Genomic DNA, 24,727 nt, shown 5'->3' with positions numbered 1-24,727 from the left:
AATAGGGTAGGGTTTGAAGGAACGGTCAGTGACCGTGCACCACGTTGGCATCCGTCCTGAACTTAGAGCTCAGGAGGGTGGCACTCAACTGATGGTGCCCCCAGCTTCATTCTGGGCTGGGAATCCAAGCCCAGTGAGGAAGGATGACATGAGTATTCTGCAAGGGTAAGGTACGGGGCCAGCTGATAGGGGCTACAAGCCAGCATTATTAGAGCAACCATAGCCTCATCAGAGAAGAGCAGCCACCGGTACAAGCAGAATGGATACTGTGCAGGTGAAGACCCCCACATGGTTCTGGAATCCCAACCCTGTTTATAGGGAGGCATCAGACAGTGCAGACGTGACACAGAGTGGGACAATCCTTTACTGCTCTGGGAAGCCACCGGCCAGGTAGAAAGTCCTGGGTACGAGTGACCTTTGCTAAGCGATTCACCAAGTAGTTTGAAACGCATCTTCTCTCCATCCGCATCCTCTGCTTGTTCCTGGGAAACATCAACCCGTATGATACCCCTGTTGCAAGCAGAGCCCCAGGCAGGCCAACTGCCAGATGGTGACAGGCGCATCCTTTCCTGATGCTTCCACTGACCTTGAGGAACTCCAAGAACATGGGCTTGGTGAGACAGGCCTTCTTGATCACAGACATGGCATTGGTGAAGTTATTCACGTAATCGCTGTACACATCCAGCACCATTGACTTGGAAAACTTGGCGCATGCACAAATAACCAGACAGAAGAGAAGGGAGAGTCAGATCCAGCGTCTCTTTACTTAGCACCTAAAGCCGAGGAGAAGCCAGCCCCACATGACTTAGCCAGCTCACTGCAGACTGCCAGAGGCTCACAGCTTGGAAACCTGTCTCCTCCCCCTCCCCGCCCCCCTCCTGAGGCATCTGCATTCAGAAAGTCCATCCTGAAACCCAGAGCTTTCATTGAAACCTGCAAGGAGGTTACCACCATCAAACAGAATAAGAGGGGCATTGGGACTGCCGCACACCGCAGATGGGATGGTGATACAGAGGCGTTCCCATTTCCTTGCAATAGACGAATGCATGGGGGCCAGCGGATAACACTCGCGTCTAGGCCAGAAGACTGCAAGTTCAAGTTCTCCGCCAAGATCTGGGCTCGTACCCAATGTCAACACTTAAAAAGTCTGCAGGGTTCTGAGCGAGGGCCGGGGATTGCGCCGTCAGAGACGCCGGAATTCATACGACCAGATAAACTGAACTTAACACATCTCTGGCAGCTGCTCCAAGGAGCCAGAGCCATGAGAACCGGACGCCTTCACCCACATTCCAGCCCCCCCCCCCCCGTAAACAAGGTGAGCCCCCCATGCTGCGTGGGCTACTGTGGAGGACAGAAGGACCACTGCATTGGCCGTGGTGCAGCAGCCATCTAACTCGCTACCCTGCAGTAACCGGGGCACACAATGCAGTTCTATACACGGTACATTGGCCCAGGTGGGCCTAGTATAGCGAAGCTAGGAACCTGCCTGAAGACGCCAAGCATTTCCTGTGGGCAGGGTGGGCTGGCCCCATTTGATCAAGCTAACCAGCAAAATCAAACTGTGCTCTCCCAGGCTTCCCCCTCCTTGGTCAGCTTATGGCAGCTGCTCTTAAAACCTTCCACTGGCCTTCGCGCTGCCATGGTCTCATCTACACTGTGCCGATTGCAATAACCCAGAACACACCAGGTTCCCAGAGCTGGAAGCAGTGGGTGTGGCAGCTCTATAGAGGGGAGTGGGGGCCCGGGATGGAATTGGGGTTGCTGGGAAGGTCCAGATAGAAGGGTGTTGACAGAGGACGAGCATGCATTTTATATCCTACGTCACTGCCTGGAGGAGGCTTTGGCATCCTGGGGGTGGGAAGAGGAGGGAGGGAACCACACCACCTCTTAACCTCGCTCCAGAAGGGCGTCTCTTACTGAGGCCACGAAGAGGTCCCCGATTTTCTCCGTGGTGTCCCACTCAGCCACGCGGGAGAACAAGGCGATCTGGAACATGGAATGGCAGTGCAAGATCTCCTTGAGACGGAAGAAAACCACCTGGCACTTCCTGGCGCTGAGGGCCTTGGGCTCCATCTCCATCAGGGGGTGTCTGTAATCCTGTAAGCCACAGGAGGGGGTTTAAACAGACTTTCCCACCCTCCTCGTGCCCTCGCCACCCCAGATCGGTCACTCAGAGCCCATCAGTGGAGCCAAAATGAGTTGGGTGTCCCCCTGTGAACTTCCCAGCCTTAAATGTCACATCTCAGCTCCCCAGCTGCAAAACGGGATTTTGCTGCTCCCTCTCACACTCTTTGATGGCTTGTCTATTAGCCCCTAAGCCCTTCCAAGCAGGACTATCTCTCACCCCAAGTATGTCCAGCACCTCGCACCAGGGGACCCTGCTCCCAGCAGCGCTACCAGAGTCACTGAACTGGTTTGATGATTTTTAAAACACTCTCTCGTCCCCCTGCTCACTCTGGCAGTTTTCCCACATTGTTCCCCAGTTCCCATGGCCCCTGCAGTTCACAGCCCACCCTGTGCTTTGCAAACGTTAACGAGTTCGTGCCTCTTGGCCAAAGCCCTCCATGCTCCACGACTGCCTTGACCTAAACTCAGCAGCGCTTTGTGGGAACTTTGGATCAGTTTTTTAAACGAAAAGCACCACAGAGTTCCCTGGGCGCGGGGGAGGGTGTGAATCAAACTGTCCAAGGCACATTCCCTGCATTGTCTAATCTGTTGTGTGATTAATTTCAGGGTGCCCCTGAACTGTCAGTGAGCTGCGGAGATTGTGCGTTGAAGTCATGTCAGCCGTGGGGCTCCGAGGCGGGAGGGGAGAGCCTGGAGCCTAGTTTAGGACTGCAGGATTAGCACATTTGCTGGATGCTTCCGCTAAATGATCAGCAGTGAAACAGTTTAACAAAGCCATTTAAATTGCTGTCATTAGGTTTCAGAGTCAACAACCCACCTGGGGGCAGTTCACACCCCTCAGCACTATTGTTTAAGGCTGTCTGAAGACTCAGGCCGACGTCCCTGCATCTGGTACACTCAGGGTACACTCTTTACAGGCTCTCTTTGCAACCAGAATTGGTGGGAACTTAGTTCTCTTTAACAAAAGCTTCAGTTCTACAGCCCAACACAGCAGCAAGTCCCACAGCACTGTAGAGTCAAGGCTCCGCTCCACCTGGCAGGTAGTCAAGTCCAGAGACTGCCATTGCTATTCCACCATCTTACCTAGAAACCAGTCTCACTGAGGTCCCCCCCAACCATGTCCTTCCCTATTCTATTTCTAAATGGGATGGGGGTTCGTTCTCGTCTATCCCATCCTCCCCGCCCCTCCCAGTCACGGAAGTCTGTAGTCTGTCTGCGCTAGGGTGGGTGACTCAGGTGGTCTTAAGATTGGCATCACCTGGAGAATCCGCTTTAACGAGTCCACGTAGCTCCGCTCACTCTGCACGATGGAGCCCAGGATGTGACGCCGCACCACCTGCAACACCCACACCAGGGTTACGGTCAGAAACGGGTGCAGAGCCCCCTCCATCAGCACGTGGGCGCACGCTCGCACACACACACCCACACACACACACACTTAGCACCACATCACACCTTCCTTGTGCCCCCCCCCCCCTTTCCAGATATTGGTGGGAGGAAAGAGAAAACGTGACAAGGTGTCGGGCCGTAGAGCCACTCACAGAAGCAGAGCTATTTTGCTCACTCACAATGCTGCCGGGTGCTAGGACCCACCAGAGCGATGTGGAGCTATTTTGCTGACTCTTCCTTTGTGGGCAGATTGGACAGGGGTGGGGAGGTAATTTAGTTACTTAACATACAGCTACAAAAAACACACCGGTCCCAACTAGGGAGGAGGGGGAATGAGGCCAGCTGAACTCCAGCCTACTGGAAAGTTTGAAGAAGCCGGGTAAAGGCTCCATACACACTGGTGTGTCTACAGCCGTTGACCCTCTTGGGCCTCTCGCCAAATGAAAACTTGTTCCTCCAGCTCCTAAGCACAGCAGAGCCCAGTATCCCGCCCCGGGGGCTTAGGGCACTTAATGCTCTAAGATTTAGTGATGTTCTGGTGCTTCCAACCTCCAGGCACCCTCCAGAGTGCCCCGTGCAGGCCGTGAGAATTTCACATGCACCAAGATTTTAGACTCTTTCCTGGGACTTCCCACAATCTCCAGTGTGCCACAAATCATGGCGTCAGGTAGCCAAGTACAGAGGTTGGGCCAGCAGCCAGGTTCTGCTGTGCTGGAGAGGACCAAGCGGAGATAAACAGCCCTCCTCTCCTCCCCAGAAGATCCCGCCAACCCTTGGAGAGAGCTACAACTGATAACAGGAAGCAACGGAAGGAGCAATGCTGGCTGGGGCTCTTGCCAGAAGATCAGGTAATTTCAGATAAGCCTCACACACAGTGGGATGCTTCACAAGTTAAGCCACTGGGTGGTTCAACCCCACTTGTGACCACAGATTTGTGGCCAGCCGGGGAACCTCGCACATGGCAAGCCTCTGGGGATTGTTTAAACCCTACAGAACTAGACAGATATTTGTTAATGTCAAGGAGCATCAGCTTTTGCTGAAACCTGGTAGGGAAGCCATCTCTGGGTTCCAAACAGTATATCTAATAGAGCGAGCTGAAATTTTCCCAATGTTTTGTCCGGAAGTGACCTTTTTCAGGCAATCTAATTTTTCCCATAAAAATGGGACAGTCGAAATCTTTTGTTTTCAGGAAAGAGATGCTCATTGGCCAAGAATTACCCCGCCCCCCCTCGATATTTAACCATTTAAATGACATTTTTGATAAAGGCTTCAATCAAAGATTCGAAAAAAGAAAAACGGCATAAAACAGGCCCCATTCGGACCCTCTGAAATAAAAGCAACTTTGCAAAGAGGCTTCCACGGGCAGACCATCGCTGGATCTAGGGGACAGCTCTCCAGGTAACCACCATCCTAGAGGAGCAGTCAGCCAGGGGAGGTCAAGTCCCACATACTCAGCGCCTTCACCCTACCACAGACCTGCTGAGGGCTTAATCCATCCGGCATGGGGCCGAGCTCTGGAGACGGGTGTTTCATGTCCGGGACTGTGACCTCCAGGAACCCCATGTCTTCCTCCTCAGAGTCACCTGGAAGGCAAAACACACAAGCAGTGAACACCTACAGAGCGTAGCCCCAGCAGAGGGACCAAGGGCTAGTACTTTGCATGGGCCAGGGTGCACCTACAGTGGGGGAAGAGCATCCCGCCCCTGCATTCTGGAGGGCTGCGGGCGCCTCCCATTCAGATCACAACAGCGTCTCCCAGGCTGCAGACAGCATGGGCGCTCAGAGCATCCAGAGCCTTTGTCCAGCCTACGCTCATCCCACCACACACACCCTTGCCATGTAGGGGGCTGGTAACCTGGTGCTTCATGCATTGGCTTTTTCTCTCTCCTGGCATCGAGAGCGAGCCTAGAAACTTGAATACGCCGGTCTCGTCCTATGTCTTAGACATTCCCCTGGGCGGAGATGCACCCCGCACAGCTCCCACCCACCGGTCAGCAGAACTGATAGCTCGAGCATGGCCCTGGGACTGAAGAGTAAACTGTCTGCCCAGGTGGCTGGGGCTCAGTTCATTGTCACCGTTGGTTCAAGGAGCTGAGGGTTCCTCTCTCTGCAGCCGTATGTTGCACAATTGCTTAGTCCAAGCCGGGACTTACAGGAGACCCTGAACGCTGACACCAGACACCATTGGGCTGCATTTATCAGCCCAAGGAATTTGGGAGGTAGGGACTGGAGACCTCAGCCTGGAACGAATTCCCTTTGGGTTTGTTATAGCTAAGCCCTGGCTCTATCCCCAGCGAGCTGAGTGCCCCGTCTGCCCCTGAACGTCATGACCAGCCAAGCACCCATTCTGCTGAGCTAACGCCGTTAGCAGGGAAATCAAACTCACTTCGGGGTTTAAACCCATTTAATACTGCAAAGCTCCAACCAGCCTCCCATCTCAGGACCCTGCTAAGGGGCTGAACAGAATGATCCCAGCAGCAGACCACTGGGTTTTTTTCCATTGTTCCTCATGGCTTCTTCAGAAATCAAACCCAAGCAAAGGGTGTAAGTGGGGGGAACAACAAACCCCATGCAGAGAGAAGCAGGAAGGAGTGAGCAAGTTTGGGGAGCAGAGCTGGCAGGAACCGAACCTACCTGAGAAGAGGAAGCCCAGAGAGACAACCCTCCCCTTACCTGAGGCAGAGACCGAAGAGGAGGAGGAGGAGGAGGAGGAAATATAATTGTTTTCAATGGAGCACCGTTTCCTCCACATTCTGCCCGTTGCATTCTCCTGCAAGCACTGCCTGTCAGCTTCCTCTTCCCCACCACCCATTCTGGGTTTATGGATATAAATAGCCCCAGGAGGAAGGGCAACTGCCGGGGACACTCTGGGCTTGTGCGGCTGGAGACGGGGAGGGGAGGTGCCTAGTAACGAGGGGGATCAGGGGGCTGCAGGAATACAGCAGCTGCTTGGCTCACAACTCCCGGGTGACCTTTTTCCTTCCCTAATTTTGGAAGGGCAGCTCAGCTTGCTGTCGCTCTGCTCCGGCCCCAGCCGCCCAGAGTCACAATCACCGCTAGGGATGGGCAGGGGGACTGATCCGGATCTTCACGCCACTCAAGTTCGAATCAAGCCCATCTCTGCTCAGATGCTGCTCTCAGGAAGCACCTCATCCTCTGGGTCAGGCAGCTGGGCTCTGAAGCAGAGTCCCAGCCCCTTGCTTCAGAGGCAGTATCAGCCTGCGGAGACCTGCATGGGAGGAGGGGTGGAGAAAGGGCATAGGACGGCGGTAGACAGCCAGGTTCTTCCTGAACTAGATTGGTGTCCTAGGGCGTCTCTTCCTTTGGACAGGAGGCAGCTATTCACTTGGGTCCCGATCCATCGGGTAACAACCCTACGTGCTGCTCAGACTCCTTTTCCTTTACTCCCCCCAGCCTCTCCCTGCTCTTTAAATCACCCTCTCCAAGACCCTTAAGGACGTGTGACGTGCTCTAGTTACAGCATGGCTTGTGCTTGGACACAGTAACACTCTCCTTGCAGCTACAGAGGGCCCAGCTAATAACCGGACCCCTCTGCACTGTTTATAGCACCCTCTGGCTGTGGATCTCAAAGCAATTAAATGCTCAACACCTGTGTATTCGGCATTATTCCCACTTTACAGATGGGGAAACTGAGGCAGCAAGCTGGGACGTGACTTGCCTCAAGGTCACACAGCGAGTCTGGGACAAGAACTCAGGACTCCTAACTCCCAGCCTCTGCTCTAACCATTATACAATCCACTCCCTTTGGGAGATGGAAAAGCAAATGGACCCCGGGGATCAAACCCCAAATATCGCTGGTGGCCATACCCTGGGTGGATCACGCTGTTCTGACAGACCCGACGTCTCTGCCTCTTTCTCATGCTTCAGCAGCTCTCATAAAGCTCGTTATGCCAGGCTCATCTCATTGGACTGAACTGAGTCCAGAGCGCAGAGACTGGACTTCTCCCTCGCTCTGGAAGTTCCACTGGGATCTCTGAAACCCACAGGGGATATCGCACCTTTTCCATCTCCACAGCCCTGCTCCTGTGTTCCCCATTCCCTATATAAGGTGAGAAGCATTAGCAGAGTCTGTTTGGCTGGACTAAATTCCTTAACAACATAAGAACAGCCATTCTGGTTCAGACCAAAGGTCCATCTAGCCCAGTATCCTGTCTTCCGACAGTGGCCAATGCCAGATGCTTCAGAGGGAATGAACAGAACAGGGAATCATCAATTGACCCATCCCCTGTCGCCCATTCCCAGTTTATGGCAAACAGAGGCTAGGGATACCATCCCTGCCCATCCTGGCTAATAGCCATTAATGGACCTATCCTCCATGAATTTATCTAGTTCTTTTTTTAACCCTGTTATAATCTTGGTCTTTACAACATCCTCTGGCAAAGAGTTCCACAGGTTGACTGTGTGTTGTATGAAGATATATTTCCTTTTGTTTGTTTTAAACCTGCTGCCTCTTAATTTCATTTGGTGACCTCTAGTTCTTGTGTTAAGAGAAGGGGTAAATACTACTTCCTTATTTACTTTCTCCACACCAGTCACGATTTTATAGACCTCTATCTTATCCCCCCTTAGCCATCTCTCTTCCAAGCTGAAAAGGCCCAGTCTTATTCATCTTTCCTCATATGGAAGCTGTTCCATACCCCCAATCATTTTTGTTGCTCTTTTCTGTACCTTTTCGAATTCCAATCTCTCTTTTTGGAGATGGGACGACCACGTCTGCATGCAGTATTCAAGAATTGGGTGTACCATGGCGGCAAAATGATATTTTCTGTCTTATTCTCTCTCCCTTTCTTAATGATTCCCAACATTCTGTTGGCTTTTTCGCCTGCCCCTCCACATTGAGTGGATGTTTTCAGAGAACTATCCACAATGACTCCTTGCTTACCCTTCATCAGCAATCCATGCACTTCCCTTCTCTGGAACTGTTGTTGCCTTGTATTTTGTCCATGCTGTCCTAGGGGCCTAGATTTTTAAAGTTATTTAGGCACCTAACTCCCATTGAAATCAACAGGACTTGGGTGGCAAAGTCCCATTAAAAATCTGGGCCTCAGCTCTCTGGAGCAGAGAGCACATCTGATCAGTGTTTGTACAGCTCCTGTGTAAATGCACACTGAATGGACCCCAGTGGCCTGCTGACCCAGCATGGGACATCTTAAAGGAAAGTCAAATATGAAGCCACACCCAGCTGAAGCAGAGGGCTTAGCTAGCTTCTTGCCATTTGTACCCCAGGACTCCTCTTCATAGCCCCTGGCTGAGATTTACAAAGCCAGGGACTTCCAAACTGTAAGAAAAATAGGACAATGGAATAGATGCCTAGGGAGGTTGCCTTTACTGGAGGTTTTCGAAAGGAGGCTGGAGAGCCACCTGCCTTGGATGGTTTAGACACAAATCCTGCATCCGGGCAAGGGGGCGAGTAGATGACCCATGCGGTTCCTTCTAACCCTCTGATTCCATGACAGGTATGTATTTCCATAGGAGTTGCATGGCCTGTGCCCTCTGTTGGTTTTGCAAGTCTCAATTCCTATGGGCAATGGTGACAGCTCACCGATCGATCAGTTTGCTTTGGAAGACTAGAATGTTCATGAAGTTCAACTTCTTTCCCATTCCCCATGATCACAGCCCAGGAAGGCCAATTGGGACCAACCTGCCACGGGTTGGACCAAAGCATTAAAGGGGATTAGAAAACGGGGCTTCTTCCATCACTAACCCGTGGAACATTTCAACAGAAACTGAAAGTTTATGTCACACAATTGGACAAAAACTAGACATTCTCCATGAAAATTTGTTTAGTCAAACACCCTATTTTCCGCAGGGAAAACACCTTGATGGAAACTTTTTGACCAGCCCTACTAAATATTCCTGACTTAAGGCAGTGCTAGTTACTCTATCTGTGCCCTCAAGGGGCACCCCACAATGTCAGCACCTCCCCAGTTCAGCATTTTCCTCCCATTACTGGAAATAAGGTCCTGCCACCGAAACTCTAGCTGGTTCCCTCTCTCCTCCTTCACATGCTGCCAAAAAGCTAACGGAAGGGACATGGTTTGGCACAGTCGTTTCCATGGAAATGAAGCAGCAATACCCAGGATTACAACAGACCTGGCTGATAACAGGGGGAAGATCCAGATTTAGTCACGAGGGGCCAAATCCTCTGCAGGCAGCAATGCCAACCCAGCCAAGTACATTACGCTACTTACTCCAGCAAAAGTTTTTGCCCCAACACATTCTTCTGGCTTAGTAACAGCAGCAGAAGCAATGCACGAAATAAAACAGGAATGTGATTTTTATCTTTAAAAAAAAAAAAAAAAAAAGGAGAGACTAACCAAAATGAGTTTTAGGCCAAAAGCATCTGGCTCTGTTTTCCCAAAACGTGCCGAGTGCCCACCGCTCCTACTGAAGATAAACACTTTAGACATTCAGACTATTAGGGGACAGCTTTTCAAAAGACCTCGGGGACAGATTTTTCAAATGCTCCCCACTCAGAACTGGGGCCAGATGACCAGCTCCCATCAAGAGACAAAGATTTTCAGAAGAGCACAGCCCTCAAGCGGAGTTCGTTTGAAAACCTGGCCACTACTTTTCAGCACCTAATTGGGAGCAGGGTTCTTTGGAAAACCTGGCCCTTAATGAAGGGTGCTTTCAACGAATGGCCTTATGCTTGCATTTCCAGCTTGAGAGTCATGAAGGCTTTGATAGGTTTAGAAAAACTAAATAGGAAAGGGAGTTTTTAAAGGATATATAAAGGTTTGACGTGTAAACTTCCCCCCACCCCTTTGAACTGTTGGAATCCCTAATACAACTGCCTTGCACTCGGCAAGGGGTAAAGACTTCACACCATCTTCAAACGTTAGACACTTAAGAGCCTAAGTCACTTAGGTGCTCTGAACAATTCTATGCTAGAGCACAAGAAAGAGCAAGAGAGTTTAGTTTGCAGTGCAAAAAGGAGGCAAAAAGCACAAGCTAGAGGCAGAAAAAAAATCAAATAGCCATCACCCAATCATTAGTAGTAAATGCAAGGATTTCTGTTTTTTTCAGTTTGTGATTTTTCTTTCCATACAATCAGTTATTTTGCACCTGACACCGACCGCCTCAGGGCCAGTTACCTGGGGCTTCTTTCCGGTGCAAGAAGGTCACTTTCCGCATGACAGCTATCTTTGTCTTCTCCAAGCCGTCCTTTGTGCCACTCCTGGCGGCTTTCATCAGCTGCGTCATCTGAGGAGAAGAGACACAAAGAAGTGACCATCTCTGTCAATCCTCCAGCCCCAGCTGCTCCATCCCAGAGCAAGCAGCAGCCCACGCTCCCTGCCCCTTTGCTAGGAACGGTTCTACCTCCAAGACACAAGAGCAGCACCTCCTCCCCATGCCAACCGCTAACACGTTTCACGGGGGGTGGGGGGGGGATGGAGGGAGAGAAAAGGCGTTCGTTCAAAACCAACACTCAGGTATTAAACAGGAGCTACCGAAAACGACCACCCTCTTGGCCCTAAAGAAATGGCTTTGAAAGAATCTGAATAATTTCTTCCAATAGCAACTTTAAAAAAAATAATAAGCCACACTTTATATTAAAGATCCCTTTGTAAAGGGTTAAATTATTCAGAGATGTTATTCGCATGTTCCAGGCATGAGTCGTACATGCTACAGCTGGCTTGGAGCACAGCGCTAGATAGTCTAGATAGTTTATAAGCAGTCTCTCAACCTAAGGTCTCTCTAGCAATCTGGAACAACTGACAGGCATTTCCTGAAGCATCTCTTAACCCTTCGGAGATGAAACGTGAGTATAAAGTGTGATCTATATACCTAGAGAGAGTCCCGGCAGCGATACCATTATAGGAGCCCGAGCAGTTTCTTGCGGCAAGTTCTGATCTTTTCCATCTCCGAAAAAGAGGAAATGCCACTTTTTTGGTTTAAACTTGTGAATTTAGTAATGGGGAGGGGATGGTCAGACGCGCACGGCATTGGCCAACTCTGCTCCTGTCAAAGCAAAGGGCAGAACTCCGGCTGGCTTCAACGGGAGCGAGGTTAGGCCGATCAAACCCTTTGCGGCTGCTGATGGACAGCCCCGGTGCCTGAAGTCCTGTTTACACACAGGGCAGGGCAGCAGCAATGCAAGGCTTCCCCCCATATCCTGCCAATGTGCTCAATGAAGGCACTAGCTCCAGGGTGGAGAGAGGAGCCAGTCTCCAGGGCCCTGTCTGTCCTTGGCCTCTCTGCTGAGCCTACCAGCCAAACAGTCCACTATTGGACTGGACTGAGCTCCAAGAACCAACTCCACATGCACCACCGAACCACCAGCAGATGTTCCTGCCCACCTGGCCAGATGCAGACGGGATCAAACACTCCCTTTCCCAATCTGCCGATCAGGCACGCTAGCCTGCCCACCTCCTCTCCCACCATTTCCAATCTGACTAGACAACAGCAGCGCTCCGGTGTCTTTACCGCCTCCCCTTTGGGACCAGCCTCGGCCCAGCTCCGGCCACAGGAACGTGTCGCCAGCCAGCTGCACGCGAGCAATCCTACTGACTTGACGGCTTCCCTTTAACGCCTCTCCCTTCAGGAGCTCCCCCGCCCTTTGGCATGCGACCCTCACTTGGATCTGTCCAACGCATTAAAAGGGCCAGCATCCCACCCGTAGGGAAGGTGGGAAGAGCAGGTTCATGGTGAAGCAACACGTTCTCACAGGGGGCTGCTCACAGGGGACCTGGCAACCATCTCCAGGGCATCATGTGCCAGCTGAGGATAGCTGGAGCATAGCGTACCCCAGCTAGGCCTACTCCCCACCCCTGCACAAGGGGCTGTAGGGAAGGCAGCCTGCTGGGAACTTCTCCAACAAGGGGCACATCGCCATTCAAGTGGGACAGCAAATCTACCCTGTAGTGACCCATCAGATTGGGACCAGGCTTGAGTGTTAGATATCCCGTGAACATTAAAAGCAGGAAGGGATGCTCAGGGTGGGCAGATGGAAGGGGAAAAGACTGTGCTGATCTGCTAAAGACCCTGCTCAGTTTCAAGCCAGAAACACCATTAACAATTTTATGGGACATGTTTTTACCACATCTGGCAGTCTCCCCCAACACCTTCTGCCCTGGTAGTTGTGAACTATAGCTATTTGCACACGCGGGAGCTTTGCAGTTGTACCTGAAAATCCAACAGCTGCACGTGCAAAGTGCCTATTTGCAAACTGCTGGGGCTAGAGATCAGGGAGGGAGAGAGGGCAGACCCGCACTCGCTGCTGAGAGCAGGACACCTTTATCTAGCCTCAATGGTTTAGGAGATAGATACTTGTAGCCCTCACCACTGGTGGGTACGGAATAGAGCTGGTCAGGAAAATCTTGACAGACCCATTTTCCGTCAGAGAATGCGGTTTCATCAAAGTTAAAACCCTTCCCGAAACGTGTCAATTTCACCAACAATTCATTTTGGACAAAACCCTCAAAAAAGTTCTAAGCATTTAAAAAAAAAAAGCTTCTTTTCAGAACAAAATGTTTTGATTTTTCATTTCAAATTTTTGTTTTGACTTTTATTTTAAATGCTGTATTTTATATTATACTATCACATAAAAAAGTTAATCAAAACAAAATTAATTGACCGACAATATAAAATCGGAATTTTCTACCACTGACCTCTTTCAGGTGAACCTTTGTAACGCAAGCATAGGGAAAAAAATCACTCCGTTGACTAGAAATGCTTGAGGGAGGAGGAATGAAGATGCCTGGTCACACATGAAATGGTTGCATATTTCTGCAGTTAAGTATATATTAGCTAACATAGCTTACGTTCACATTGACATATTTAGTCCCTGACCTGATACCCTGAATGAACTCCATGACCTGCATGACCTCAGGGTTTTGGTTTGGTTTTGATTTTTTCCAGGTTATAAAAAATAATGAGCGTTGAATTTTGTTATTTACATGCTACTTCCCTGTTGGGCCTGTATTTACATAAGTTTGGTTTCGTTCTGTGTTTATATTTTATATAAAAACAAAAATAAAGTTAAAAAGGAAGGTGTAATAGAGGATTATAAGCACCCTATTGACTAATTGGGCTCTATAACAATCAATCAACGATTAAACTGCTTATAAAGGAAACTTTAATACAAAGTGTGATCAATATTCTGCACGGATAGACAACGGCTTCCATATAAAAGTCACCTGCATTTGCCACAGAGGTATCCAAGATACATGGTTTACTTCTTAAAGGCATAGGAAGTACTGCTCTCGGATCACTGCGTGGGAACTGCTGGTGCCTTCTTAAATGGGATCCACTCTCCAGAGCACCCAGTGTCTGCAAGTGTTTTACAAAGGCCAACTCGCTCATGTGCAGTTCTGCCCTGAAAAGTGACTGTGCAAAATTGGCACCTCCTTACTCAGCAGATCTCCTCCTGGCGCCTATCAGGCTCATCGGCCCACTTCAGCCACTTGGTGGCAGAGATAACGCCAGCTATCTGCCTCCTCCCTTGAGCAAGGAGCCGCACTGTGAAACAATACTGACCTGCGCAGCGGGATCATATTAGTAGCTAACGGCCCCAGCGCACCGGAGTTAAGAGGTCTTGGGGCAGGGTGAGGACTCCCAGTAACTGCAGGGAAGACAAGCCCTTAAATAAAGCTCCGCTGCTTTCTAGTCCCCGCAGTCACGCAGGAGCCAGTGCAGCTGGCAGAGGGGGGTGCGGGATCCCAGGCCACCTGGGATTGTCAATTAACTTCCAAGCAGTGACCCCTGGGGCTGCACAGGGGTCACCAAGGGCAAAATTGGATCCGCGGAACCTTTTACTGGTCACGATGCACCAGGAAAGAGCCCGGTGCTCAGATCCGAGAGGGAGCTGGCAGATAAAACCCGCCTCCCGCATCGTTTTACTTGGAAGCCAAGCTCCTTTGAAAGAAAACAAACACGGAAATGCCATTTTGAGAGTCACTTTTCAGAGCCACAACCATGCGGTACGGAACCCCGGGGAGGCAGGGAAGCATCCTACCCGTTTTCCCAGAAACCGAGGCACGAAGGTGACAGGGCTTGGCCACAGACAGTGGGTGTAGCTACACTTCGAGCTCGAGGGGACAGATCCGTGCCAGCTCTGGTGGAGCTAGCGTCCTAAAGACAGAGGTGCAGCTGCCCCAGGGTGAGGCGCTAGCTTCCCCAAGTACCTGCCTAGAGTCTCGGACGGGATCGTACTCTGGGCGACCAGCCCCTCCCGCCCCTTGCATTGCCACGGCTACACTTCTACGTTCAGTCCGCTAGCTGGAGCAGACCTAGTGCAGGTAGGTCTCCTCGAGCTGGGGTTTGCACGTACCCAGGGAGTCACCAGAAACAGAACCAACTCCCAGTTCTCGCCACTGCTCCACACGCCTCTGCCCCTTTAAGAGCATCTCACCCCGGCACGCATGCAGACTTGAGTTCAGTGTAAAACGGAAGCAACTGTGCGAAGCAGAGAGAGAGCAGACGGGAGACTGCGGTGCAGAGAGAGCATGCAACCCAGGAGGCGGAAAAAAGTCTGAAGGAGGGACAGTACCTTACAATCGTATTTCTGCTTCAGCTCCTGCATGTCTCTCCCCCCAACTCTTAAAGCCAGAATGTCCCTCTTTGTCCTGGCGTATCTCTCCTTTAGCCTATTCAGGTCTGGAGAAAGCTGCGCCCCAAGCAATCAGGTAGGAGGAGAAGCAACAGGAGGCGGGAAGAGAGGCAGAGAAGAGAGATTCAGGTAAGCAGCCAAACACAGGAGGAGAAAAAACAAGAGGACCAGTGATCCGTCTAGATTAGCCAGTCTGAATGCAGGTGGGGCGTGCCTGTCCCCTCCATCCGAAGGAGGAGAGCGCCTGCCATGACCCCCACCAGGGGGTGGAGAGCTCTGGGCTGTGGATAGCTCTTGTCCTGCTCCCTGGAGGGGAGCGAGGGGGAATCTAATGGCTTCTAGCCCCCATCTCAGGATAGCAAGAAGTCTTGTGCTGAAGGGTGGCCCAGGCTCTCCCCACCCCAAGGCCATGTCTGCAATGGTGACCATTACCTACTGGAGCTCCTCTGAGGCAGGGGGAGCAGGGCTGCGAAGGAGGGATGCTCCCCTGCCCAAGGCACCAGGAAGGAGGACATTCCAGATTGTGGGTCCTGGGCCCCCCCTTTAGAGATCCAGCTAGGCAACAACCGCTACGTTCAGTAATTTACTGGGCTCTCCACAGTCCCAATCCCATGTCAAGGCCCCCGATGCATGAGTACACCCCCCAACTCTGAGCCCAAGGGGAACTCGCTACGGGGGTAGAAGGGGAGAGGAGGCAAGGGACGGCCCCACTGCTGCATGAAGACAAGTGCTCCGTAGCTCTGACCAGCAAGTCGCCCCGCCCAGCGTGCATGTCCCACCCAGACCACACAGCAAAGCGGGACAGAGGCAAGCGCACGCAGGAGCCTGGCTGCGGGGCGGGACGGGGGGGTGGGGTGGAAGGAAGGGGTACCACAGGCTCATGCAGTATGCAGGGTGCCAAGCGAGATCTCGGCCACCAGGAGGCATTGCTGGGTGCCCACCATCCTGGTCAACCCCTCTCCCCTCCCGAGTCTGCGTCCCGCCCCTCATTGCAGTGCCCAGGCAGAGGTGCACTGTGGAACAGTCCGAGTGCTGGAGCATCTTGTCCCAGCTGACTGGGAGTTCAAAGCACCAACATACAACAGGAACAGGCATAACGGCTTTATTGTGCACGTCTGCACCACATGGGGGTCTGTCCAGCACTGGCTTCACCCCATAGTCCTGCTCCAGTACACACTGGGCTCAGTGTAAAACCCAGGAGGGATTCTCTGGGGCAATGGCTCCTCTCTGATTGCTCCACAGTCCTGGTTTGGACTCAAGAGAGGATCTCCCCAGGACATCACAGAGGAAAAACCTCGATGGACAACACACCTTTAGGCAGGGCTTAATTTGTGCTGGGGCTTGGCAGTCCATAGCCCCGGCACCTCTGGGCTTGGCATGTCAGTTACGAAACTAAAAAAAATTGCTTGAACCCCCGCACCCAATTGCTTGAGCCCCAACACCTCTTCCACAAATTAAGTACCAGTAATATGTCTATGCGCCCTTTCAAGAAGGTGCCAGCCCATGGTAGGATTTCAAGACTAACCACTTTGAGAGACAGTCTGTCAGTTCTAAATGATGGAAGGACGACCCACCATGGAAGAGAAGGGACACTCCGGGTTCAGACACCCCAAAAGGAGAACAGAAGCTTTAAACCCCCCCCCACCCCCGAAATGAGCAGTTGAACGAACTGATTTATAGTACAATAATACAGTAAGCAATGTGTATCGAGAAAGGTCTTTTATGGAAGCTTATAATGTTCTGAACTTGGTCATCACGAGATAAGAAGACAGAGCACCGATCTGTCTCTAAATAAACACCGGGATTTTATCTACCGTAGATACGTTTCTCGGTAACTATGGCATCTCTGAATCGGTGGTTTTTCTATGCAATAAACCTTTTGTTTATTTTCACCCCACGCTGGTCTCTGGTGGATGCAGGGGCCAAAGTCAGCTTGTGTCTGAGGGGCCTGTTTCACACCTTTGAGGGTGACGCACCAGAGGGGAAAGTCAGCGTCTGGTGGTTAAGACCTCAGGGAGGACAGATTTGGGGAGACTCGGGACGGGAAGGGCTGCTGGTGTCACCCTGCAAAGGCTGGTGGATGCTACTGGCATCAGAGCTCTGAACCAAAGCTGCATGCAGGGGGTGACTGAACCCCTTACTGGCCTGGGTGGACCCCAAAGTGTCCCATCAGGGGGTTCTTGCTGCCCCCACATTGATGAGCATCCAAGCACACCAGAACAGCCCTGCAGTCAGCTGCACATTGTTTGCATCATGAACCATTAGCTAGTTGCAGGGGTTCCACTTCGAAGAGGATGAGATCTAGCGTGCATGGCCAGGGGGGGGAAGAGGGACATTTCAACATACCCCGATAGCCTGGAACAAAGCCTCAGCTCCTAGGAAACGGCAGCTCTTCGAGACATCTCTAAGCCAAGTGCAGAATCCTGGTTCAAACAAGACCACAAATGGCCTCCCCAGTACCAGGCAATATCTGAGACCAGCAGCTAATTTATTATCCCAGTTAATTTCTCTAGGCATGATGTTAAATAATTTTTTTTTAAATAAAAAAATCCATCCACCATCTATCTGCTTGAACACCTGGTTATTATATGGGGCTTTTCCTCTGTAGATCTCAAAGCACTTTACAACGGAAGTCAGGGCCATTAGCCCCATTTTAGAGATGCGGAAACTGAGGCACAGAAGGGCAGGGACTAGTCCATTGTCTCCCCTGGCAGAGCCAGGAATAGAACCCAGATCTCCTGACTCCCAGGAAAGTGCTCTGCCCACTAGGCAACAGTCTCTGCGGGTCCACCTAAGTCCCCATCCCCTCTCCCAGGCAGTGGGGATTTATTCAAGCTGAAAGGATTCACATCCAGGCCATCTGAGTGCACCCCGTATCTCAGCTGAGTCAAATTTGAAGCAGTTACACCACTCGCATCCTCCCAGTCTGCTGCTTACCCTCAAGGTATTGATACACCAGTCCCTTAACCGTGGATGGACTACGAACATTTACAGCTGGGCATTAGCCCGACAAGCCATTTAGCGTTTGCCATCCAGTGCCCCCAACCAGTACAGCCCTGGGTCATTGATGAAAGAAGCAGGTCAGGAGGTTTTATTTCAAACTAGTGCACCACCACCCCACACCAGCCATCGAGGCAGGACCAGTTGTATCCGTTGGCAGGTCACATTGTGTGCCGATTACCTTTGGCTGGAAGGACCCCTTGAGTTTGGCAGGTTCCACCTCAGGCTTGGCCTCTTCGCCAGAATCCTCACTGTAGCTCTCAAACTCACTGGAGCTCCAGCCTAGATCTTCGGCTTCCCGATGCGCCCCATCCTCGTAAATCAGGTTTCTGTCTGCCCCTGTCGGGGCAGGGAAAAGAACAGAACACCATTGGCAAAGGCCTACGGTGTTGCCTCTTGGGAAAAGGCATTTGCTTCAACCCATGACCTGCCCAATTAATTCAGCATTACCCACAGTGTGCCTCTCGGCCTCCCACACCACCCGTTCCCAGGATTGACCCAGGCCCAGATATCTCGCTGCATTTGCTTGCCTTGGAAGGCATTGCTCCAGACTTAGGCAAGTCTCCTGGATCTATGGCTACAAGTGACAGTCAGTCATACTAGGGTGAAAACGAGGAGGAGCGCTGCCTAAGGAAATTTGTGGGACCCCCCTCGCTTAGATCTCTTCAAACCAGGCAGGACAGTGGATGAGAAAAGGAGCCATCTTGCAAGCAGCAAGGGGGCTGGGGCAGGGTGGAGAGGGACAAGGTGGCTCAGTGATCTTTTCCCCCTCTCCAACCTCTGTGTTTCCAGGTGTTGTATTCAGGAAAGGTGACCAGTGGGTCAGGCCAGTTCTCCACTTAATATTCATGCTTCGAGCACCGTGCCCAAAGGACAAGACTAAGCTCTTGGCCAGCAGGGACTAGCAGTTCTGCCCAAGCAGCCAGCTCTCCCTCTGAGAACGGAGATGGTTGCATAGACAGACCAGCCACAAGTCATCGGAAGTTGAGAAAAGAGGGTGGAGCAGAGGGGCTTGGGCCCATGGAAAGCAAGGTGCGAAGTCCGGAGAGTGCCAGGGGAACATGACGACCCATGAGGAGCAGCCTCAGACGCTGCAAAGATTGACAGCGGATTCCCCACCCGGTCGGCAACTGTGGAATCAGGAGGCACAGCACAGACCAGTATCAGTAGGCAGGCAGGCAGACGGGGCGGTGCTGCCCAGCAGAGGGCGCACCTGTGCCACAGTTGGAAGGCTTCATTCTCTTCCTGGAATTGGACAGACAGGTGGCTAATGCTGATGCATCCTAAGCTGGAGTCTGAAGACCCCAGGCAGAGAGGTCCCCCCCCCCGGGGCAGGCACAGGGAAGAGGCAGCATTTCTCAAGGAAGATCAGGAAAGGCGGGAGAGGGGTACGTTATTATCGCTCATTTCTGGCACAATAGGGTGGGAGGGGTAGCTCAGTGGTTTGAGCTTTGGCCTGCTAAACCCAAGGTTGTGAGTTCAATCCTTGGGAGGGCCATTTAGGGATCTGGGGCAAAAATTGGGGATTGGTCCTGCTTTGAGCAGGGGGTGGGACTAGATGACCTCCTGAGGTCCCTTCCAACCCTGAGATTCTATGATTCTAAGGACCCAGTGGAGATGGGGAACCCACCGTTCTCTACCAACGGCCCCTTCCCCGAAGAGATGAGGCTCTGACTAGAGCAGGGCAAGGAAGGAGCGTTAACCCCATTTTACAGACAGGGAGTGGAGGGCCTGAGAGATTAAGTGATTTGCCCAAGGTCACGGAGGAATCAGTGTCACCGCTGGGAGATTCCCACACCCTGGGGAACGCTGTTGGCAAAAACAGTTCCACTAACCACAGCACCATTCTTCCCCGCTTCCTATTTACTATTTGTGTTTAAACCTTGTCTATTTTCCTCCTCCTCCTTTAGCCTGTCAATGTGCTTTTCCATTTCCATTTGTCAAACCTCCATCAATTTCCTATTTCAGCTGATCTAGTTTCCACTCTTCAGCCCAAGGGAGAGATTTGGTAACACGGAAGAGGATTTGGGGCTGGATCTTGCACATTTCTGTCACGTCTGAAATAAAAACCCAGCCCATGAGACACTGCAGGGACTGTGCCGTGCAGTCCCTTTCAACTGACTGTAGAACACAGTGGTGCCAGAATTATTATTTATATCGTATTTGCATTGCAGTAGCTACCCCGAAGCCCCATCATGACCGTAGCATGCATGGTGAGGTACAAACACAGAACCAAAAGGCAGCCCCTGCCCCAACCAGCTGCTGCGTCAGCCACCCCAGAGTCAGGCAATAGCAAGGTGAGCCCAATTCAGAGTTTTAAAAAAAAAAAATCCATTCCCAGGTGTATTCTCTCCTTGGCAAACAAGTCGCCCGTATCCCCAAGCTTTCCTTATGGCCCACGCTGCCATGCCCAACTTTCCTTATGGCCCACGCTGCCTCTGTTCAGTTTCTCGTGCATTGTGGAACCACAGGAATCTCGCCTTTAGTTGCACAAGAACCAGAGTAGCCAAGCGAAGAAATGTGCCTGCTTTCACCGGACCCAGGTCTGCTTATTCCTTTACTGTAGATGCAGGTCTCTGGTGAAGGACAGACATATATTTGCATCATCTCTGAGCCTGCTACGGCAGAAGATGGCCAGGCCCCTTGGTCTTCCATCCCAGCTGATTCCACCGAGCCTCAAATTCCAGGAACTTTCAGAACCTTTGCCCCGAGTTACCATGGCACCGCTGGGCCCATTCCTCCTCCAAGCTTGCCCCAGCACATGTGGCCATATTTAAACCCAGGTCTGCTCTTCTCAGTTGAGGCACAACACAAAGACGTGCAGCTTTCATTCAGCAGGCTGAAGGAACAGGCCTTAGAGGCCAGCCACACCATTCTCAGCTCCCTGAGCTTGGCTGACCTCCTGCCTCCAATGAACTCAACAGCAACACTTCCCATTGACTCCAGTCGGGCCAGGATTTTATCTCTTGTTTGCATTTCCTTGTCTCTGGTGAGCCCTTCCCACCTGTTGGAACAGCGAGAAAGATCCCCACAGTCCCTCCATCATCCCTAGACTCCAAGGCCAGATGAGACCATCCTGATCATCTAGTCTGACCGCCTGTATAACACAGGTCAGAGACCTCCCCCAACACCATTCCTAGGGCAGATCTTTTAGAGAAACATCCGATCTTGAGTTAAAAATTGTTAGCAATAGAGAACCCATGACCCTGGGTACATTGTTCCAATGGTTAATTACTCACACCATTAAAAATTTACACCTTATTCCCAATCTGAATTTGTCTAGCTTCAGCTTCCAGCCATTGGATCATGTTGGACCTTTCTCTGCTAGATTGAAGAGCCCATTATGAAATATTTGTAGGTGCTTACAGATTGTGACCAAGTCACCCCTTAACCGTCTCTTCGTTGAGCTAAATAGATTGAGCTCCTGGAGTCTCTCACGATGAGGCAGGTTTTCTAATCCTTGAATCATTCTCATGGCTCTTCTCTGACCCCTCTCCAATTTATCAACATCCATCTTGAATCGTGGACACCAGAACTGGACATGGTATTCCAGCAGCGGTCGCACCGGTGCCAAATCCAGAGAGAAAATAGCCTTCTCTTGTTGCATTACAGGATTGTATTTGCCGTTTTGGCCACAGCATCGCCCTGGGAGCTCATGTTCAGCTGATTACCCACCACACCCCCCCAAAACCTCTTCCAGAGTCCCCACGTCCCAGGCTAGAGTCCCCCACTCTGTAAGTATGGCCATATTTACACGTCTACTTGCAGAAGCAGGTGACAGAATTGGCAAACCATCAGCCTTGCTCCTCTGGCCCAGAGATGGAGACCAAGGCTGACATCAAGGCGACCGCTAACGTTTGCAATGTACAGCACTATCCATAGGCTAAAATTTTGATGGTCTCTTGCTCTTCTGTCCAGTGGTAAAGTTCAGTTCCACACAGCTGGATTTTTTCCACTGTCAGAACATCCACTCCTAAAGCCAGGGAGGGACCTGTGTTCCATATCCAGGCTCGCAGGAGGAGGAGGAGATGCATTGGAAGGAATGCAGGCAGGCAGACATTTTAAACTGACAGCTAACACAGGATTCCAGTCATCAGGCTATTATTAAACAGAAAGATAAACAACTCCCTAGAAGAGGATTTGGTTTTGGCTAACCAGTGCAACTGGCCATGGAGGAGTGAAAAAACCCACAATCACTGCAGCAGTCATGAGACGATTGCGAAATTAACCTGCATTTCCACCTCCTGAGCTTTCCATCAAGGGGCAAAGGAAGTGTGGATGGAGATGAAGGAGTGTTCGTCATCATCATCACGTGTAGTACAGTACCAGATAGGGTACGCCTACATGACAGGCAGCCGCACGTCTCAGAGCCCCAGGCAATGGACTCAGGCTCACGGGGCTCTGGTCCTAAAAATGGCGTGTAGACAATCAGCCTGGGGCTGAGGCCTGGGCTCTGAAGCCTTGGGAAGGGGTGTGGGTTTCATAGCGTGAACTGTCCACACAGCCAGTTTTAGCACCATTAGCGCAAGCCTGAGTTTGGGGACTCGGGCTCTGAGATTCCCAGCTGTGGGCTGTTGCTTGCCACACAGACATACCTGTAGGTACAGACCGTCCTTGGCCCCCGAGCTTACAATCCAAATAGATAGAGACAAAAGGGAGAGGGGTAAATGAATTCTTTCCCCCTTACCCTTTTCACAGACGGGACACTGAGACAGGGTAAGGGCTAGGATGCTCATAAGAACTACGGGGCATAAGTCCCTATTTTAAGCACCTAAACTCACTCAGCCCCTAATCTGTCAAGGTAAAAGTTCCCTCAGCCCCCGTGTCTCTCTCTGTCCGGATGCCTATCCCCCACCTATGACCCAGCGCGACCCCCAACCCAGGGAAGACAGGCGTGCAGGGCTCTGTCTAGTAGGCACCCTCTGAACCTGCCTATCAGATTGGGCCCTTTCAAAACCTGGAAGGAGGAAGAGGAGCTTCTTAGGGTCATTGTGAGAGGGAGAAAATCTCTGTCATCCAGTGGTTCGGGCATCCAGATGGGAGACCCCCCAGTCCTGTTCTCCTGCTTCAACCACTCCGTCATTATTTCTCCACAGGAGGCCTGCTTCAACCGGCGAGATGGGGGGAGCCTCCATCCGAATATCCCATAGCTCCGTGGTTAGAGCTGGGAGACCCCTGTTCCAATCCTCTCTGCCCCTCTGGCGGAGAGGGCAATTGAAGCTGGGTATCCCACGTCCCAGGTGAGGCATTAATCACTGGGCTAAGAGCTGTAAGGTGGGTGACATGCCCCCACCCCCAAAATGGCATAAGGTGCCTAACTCTGAAGAGAGTTCCTGGCTTCAGAATTGCTCAGCAGAAATAGGCATTTCCCTGCAGCCTGGACTTGGGAGCCTAAATCTCCCACTGCTCTGGTCGTCATCTCCCACTGACTTGCTTAGGCAGTTCCCCGACGTGTGTGAATTGCAGTCAAAGGCACCCAGCTCTCCCCATGCGTTGTACAGAAGTGTAGACGTCTAACTCAGACTTTGGGAATCACCATGATTTTTCCAGGCACGTAAAATTATGCCTGGCGATGCTCAGGGTCAAGGTCTAACTCCTTTTGAGCATTCAGCCCTAAGTGACTTGCGTATGGTCACACACAGAGACTGTGGCAGAGCCAGGAATTGCCCCAAATCTCCCAAGTCCCGGCCCACTGCTCTAGCCCCTAGGCCATGCTTCAGACCTCAATTAGAGCTTACCCAGCACAGAAAGTGATGGCAGGGAACTGACAACACTCCAGCAACAACGATGAGGGTGAAACCAGACAGTCACTACGCTCTTGAACGAACTCAAACAGGAAAGTGATAAAAGACAAAACCACCCAGGGACAAACACCGTTCACAAAACGATCACTCCATATCTGACCTCTCAGTCCTCGTCCTCAAAGGAAACCTGCACAGCACCTTCAAACGATGAGCCTGGGAGTTTAAATTTAAACTTTGCTAGACACTAAAAATCAGGGACCGAATAGCTTATTACAACAATCTTTTCCCTCCCCCCATGACTGGAGACGCGCTAACTAGCCACTTCACCTTGAATGCTCCCTAGAAATATGCGCTAACTACTTATGCTAAACATTCATCCCACCTTGTATTTCGCTGTGACGCTCGGAGGGCCTTTCCCAGACTGAAGAAGAGCTCTGGATAAGCTAGAAAGCTGGTCTCTCTTACCAAGAGAAGACAAACAATAAGACCTCACCCGCCCTGTCTCCCTAATAACCTGGCAGCAACACGCCTACAACAAAACATCAAACGAAGAGGGAGGGAGCCATCACTCTAAGGGCATGGCTACCCTGGAGAGTTTGCAGCTGCTCCGCTGTAAGCTCTCTAATGTAGCTGCCCTAAGCGGATGGGAGAGAACTCTCCTCTTGGTTTAACTACTCCAGTGAGCGGCGGCAGCTGTGTCGGTGACAGAAGCTCTCCTGCCGACAGCGCTGTCCAGCGCTTCGCTCGGGGGGGGTGGTTTATTCTCCCCCCTGAGCAGTAGAAGTTCTGCTGACATAAGCTGTAGGGTAGATATGGCCTAAGAGGCCCTCACGACCTCACACAACCATCTCCAAATAGCCTCTTCCTTGCGTCCTCCGGTCTTGAAGCCACC

At 51.5% G+C, this 24,727-nt stretch overlaps 1 protein-coding gene across 10 annotated transcripts in view; it reads right to left on the bottom strand.

The window, feature by feature from the left end:
* Positions 1-24,727, bottom strand: part of ARHGEF10L (Rho guanine nucleotide exchange factor 10 like) — a 191,178-nt gene that overhangs the window by 73,981 nt on the left and 92,470 nt on the right. For 8 of the 10 annotated variants that reach the window (XM_073316338.1, XM_073316330.1, XM_073316328.1 and 5 more), the window contains 7 exons: positions 18,273-18,430; positions 15,032-15,148; positions 10,635-10,743; positions 4,993-5,099; positions 3,386-3,463; positions 1,918-2,097; positions 587-703 (listed from right to left, as the gene is read on the bottom strand). In XM_073316338.1, the coding sequence (XP_073172439.1) occupies positions 587-703; positions 1,918-2,097; positions 3,386-3,463; positions 4,993-5,099; positions 10,635-10,743; positions 15,032-15,148; positions 18,273-18,430 (866 nt within the window). The remainder of the gene's footprint in view (positions 1-586; positions 704-1,917; positions 2,098-3,385; positions 3,464-4,992; positions 5,100-10,634; positions 10,744-15,031; positions 15,149-18,272; positions 18,431-24,727) is intronic. The other 2 variants (XM_073316336.1, XM_073316337.1) reach the window with 1 other exon arrangement.

The sequence above is a fragment of the Lepidochelys kempii genome, chromosome 18, assembly GCF_965140265.1.
Source record: "Lepidochelys kempii isolate rLepKem1 chromosome 18, rLepKem1.hap2, whole genome shotgun sequence".
Taxonomy (NCBI): Eukaryota; Metazoa; Chordata; order Testudines; family Cheloniidae; genus Lepidochelys; species Lepidochelys kempii.
The sequence above is the reverse complement of the archived record's forward strand: the minus strand, read 5'-3'. Positions and strand labels throughout refer to the sequence as shown.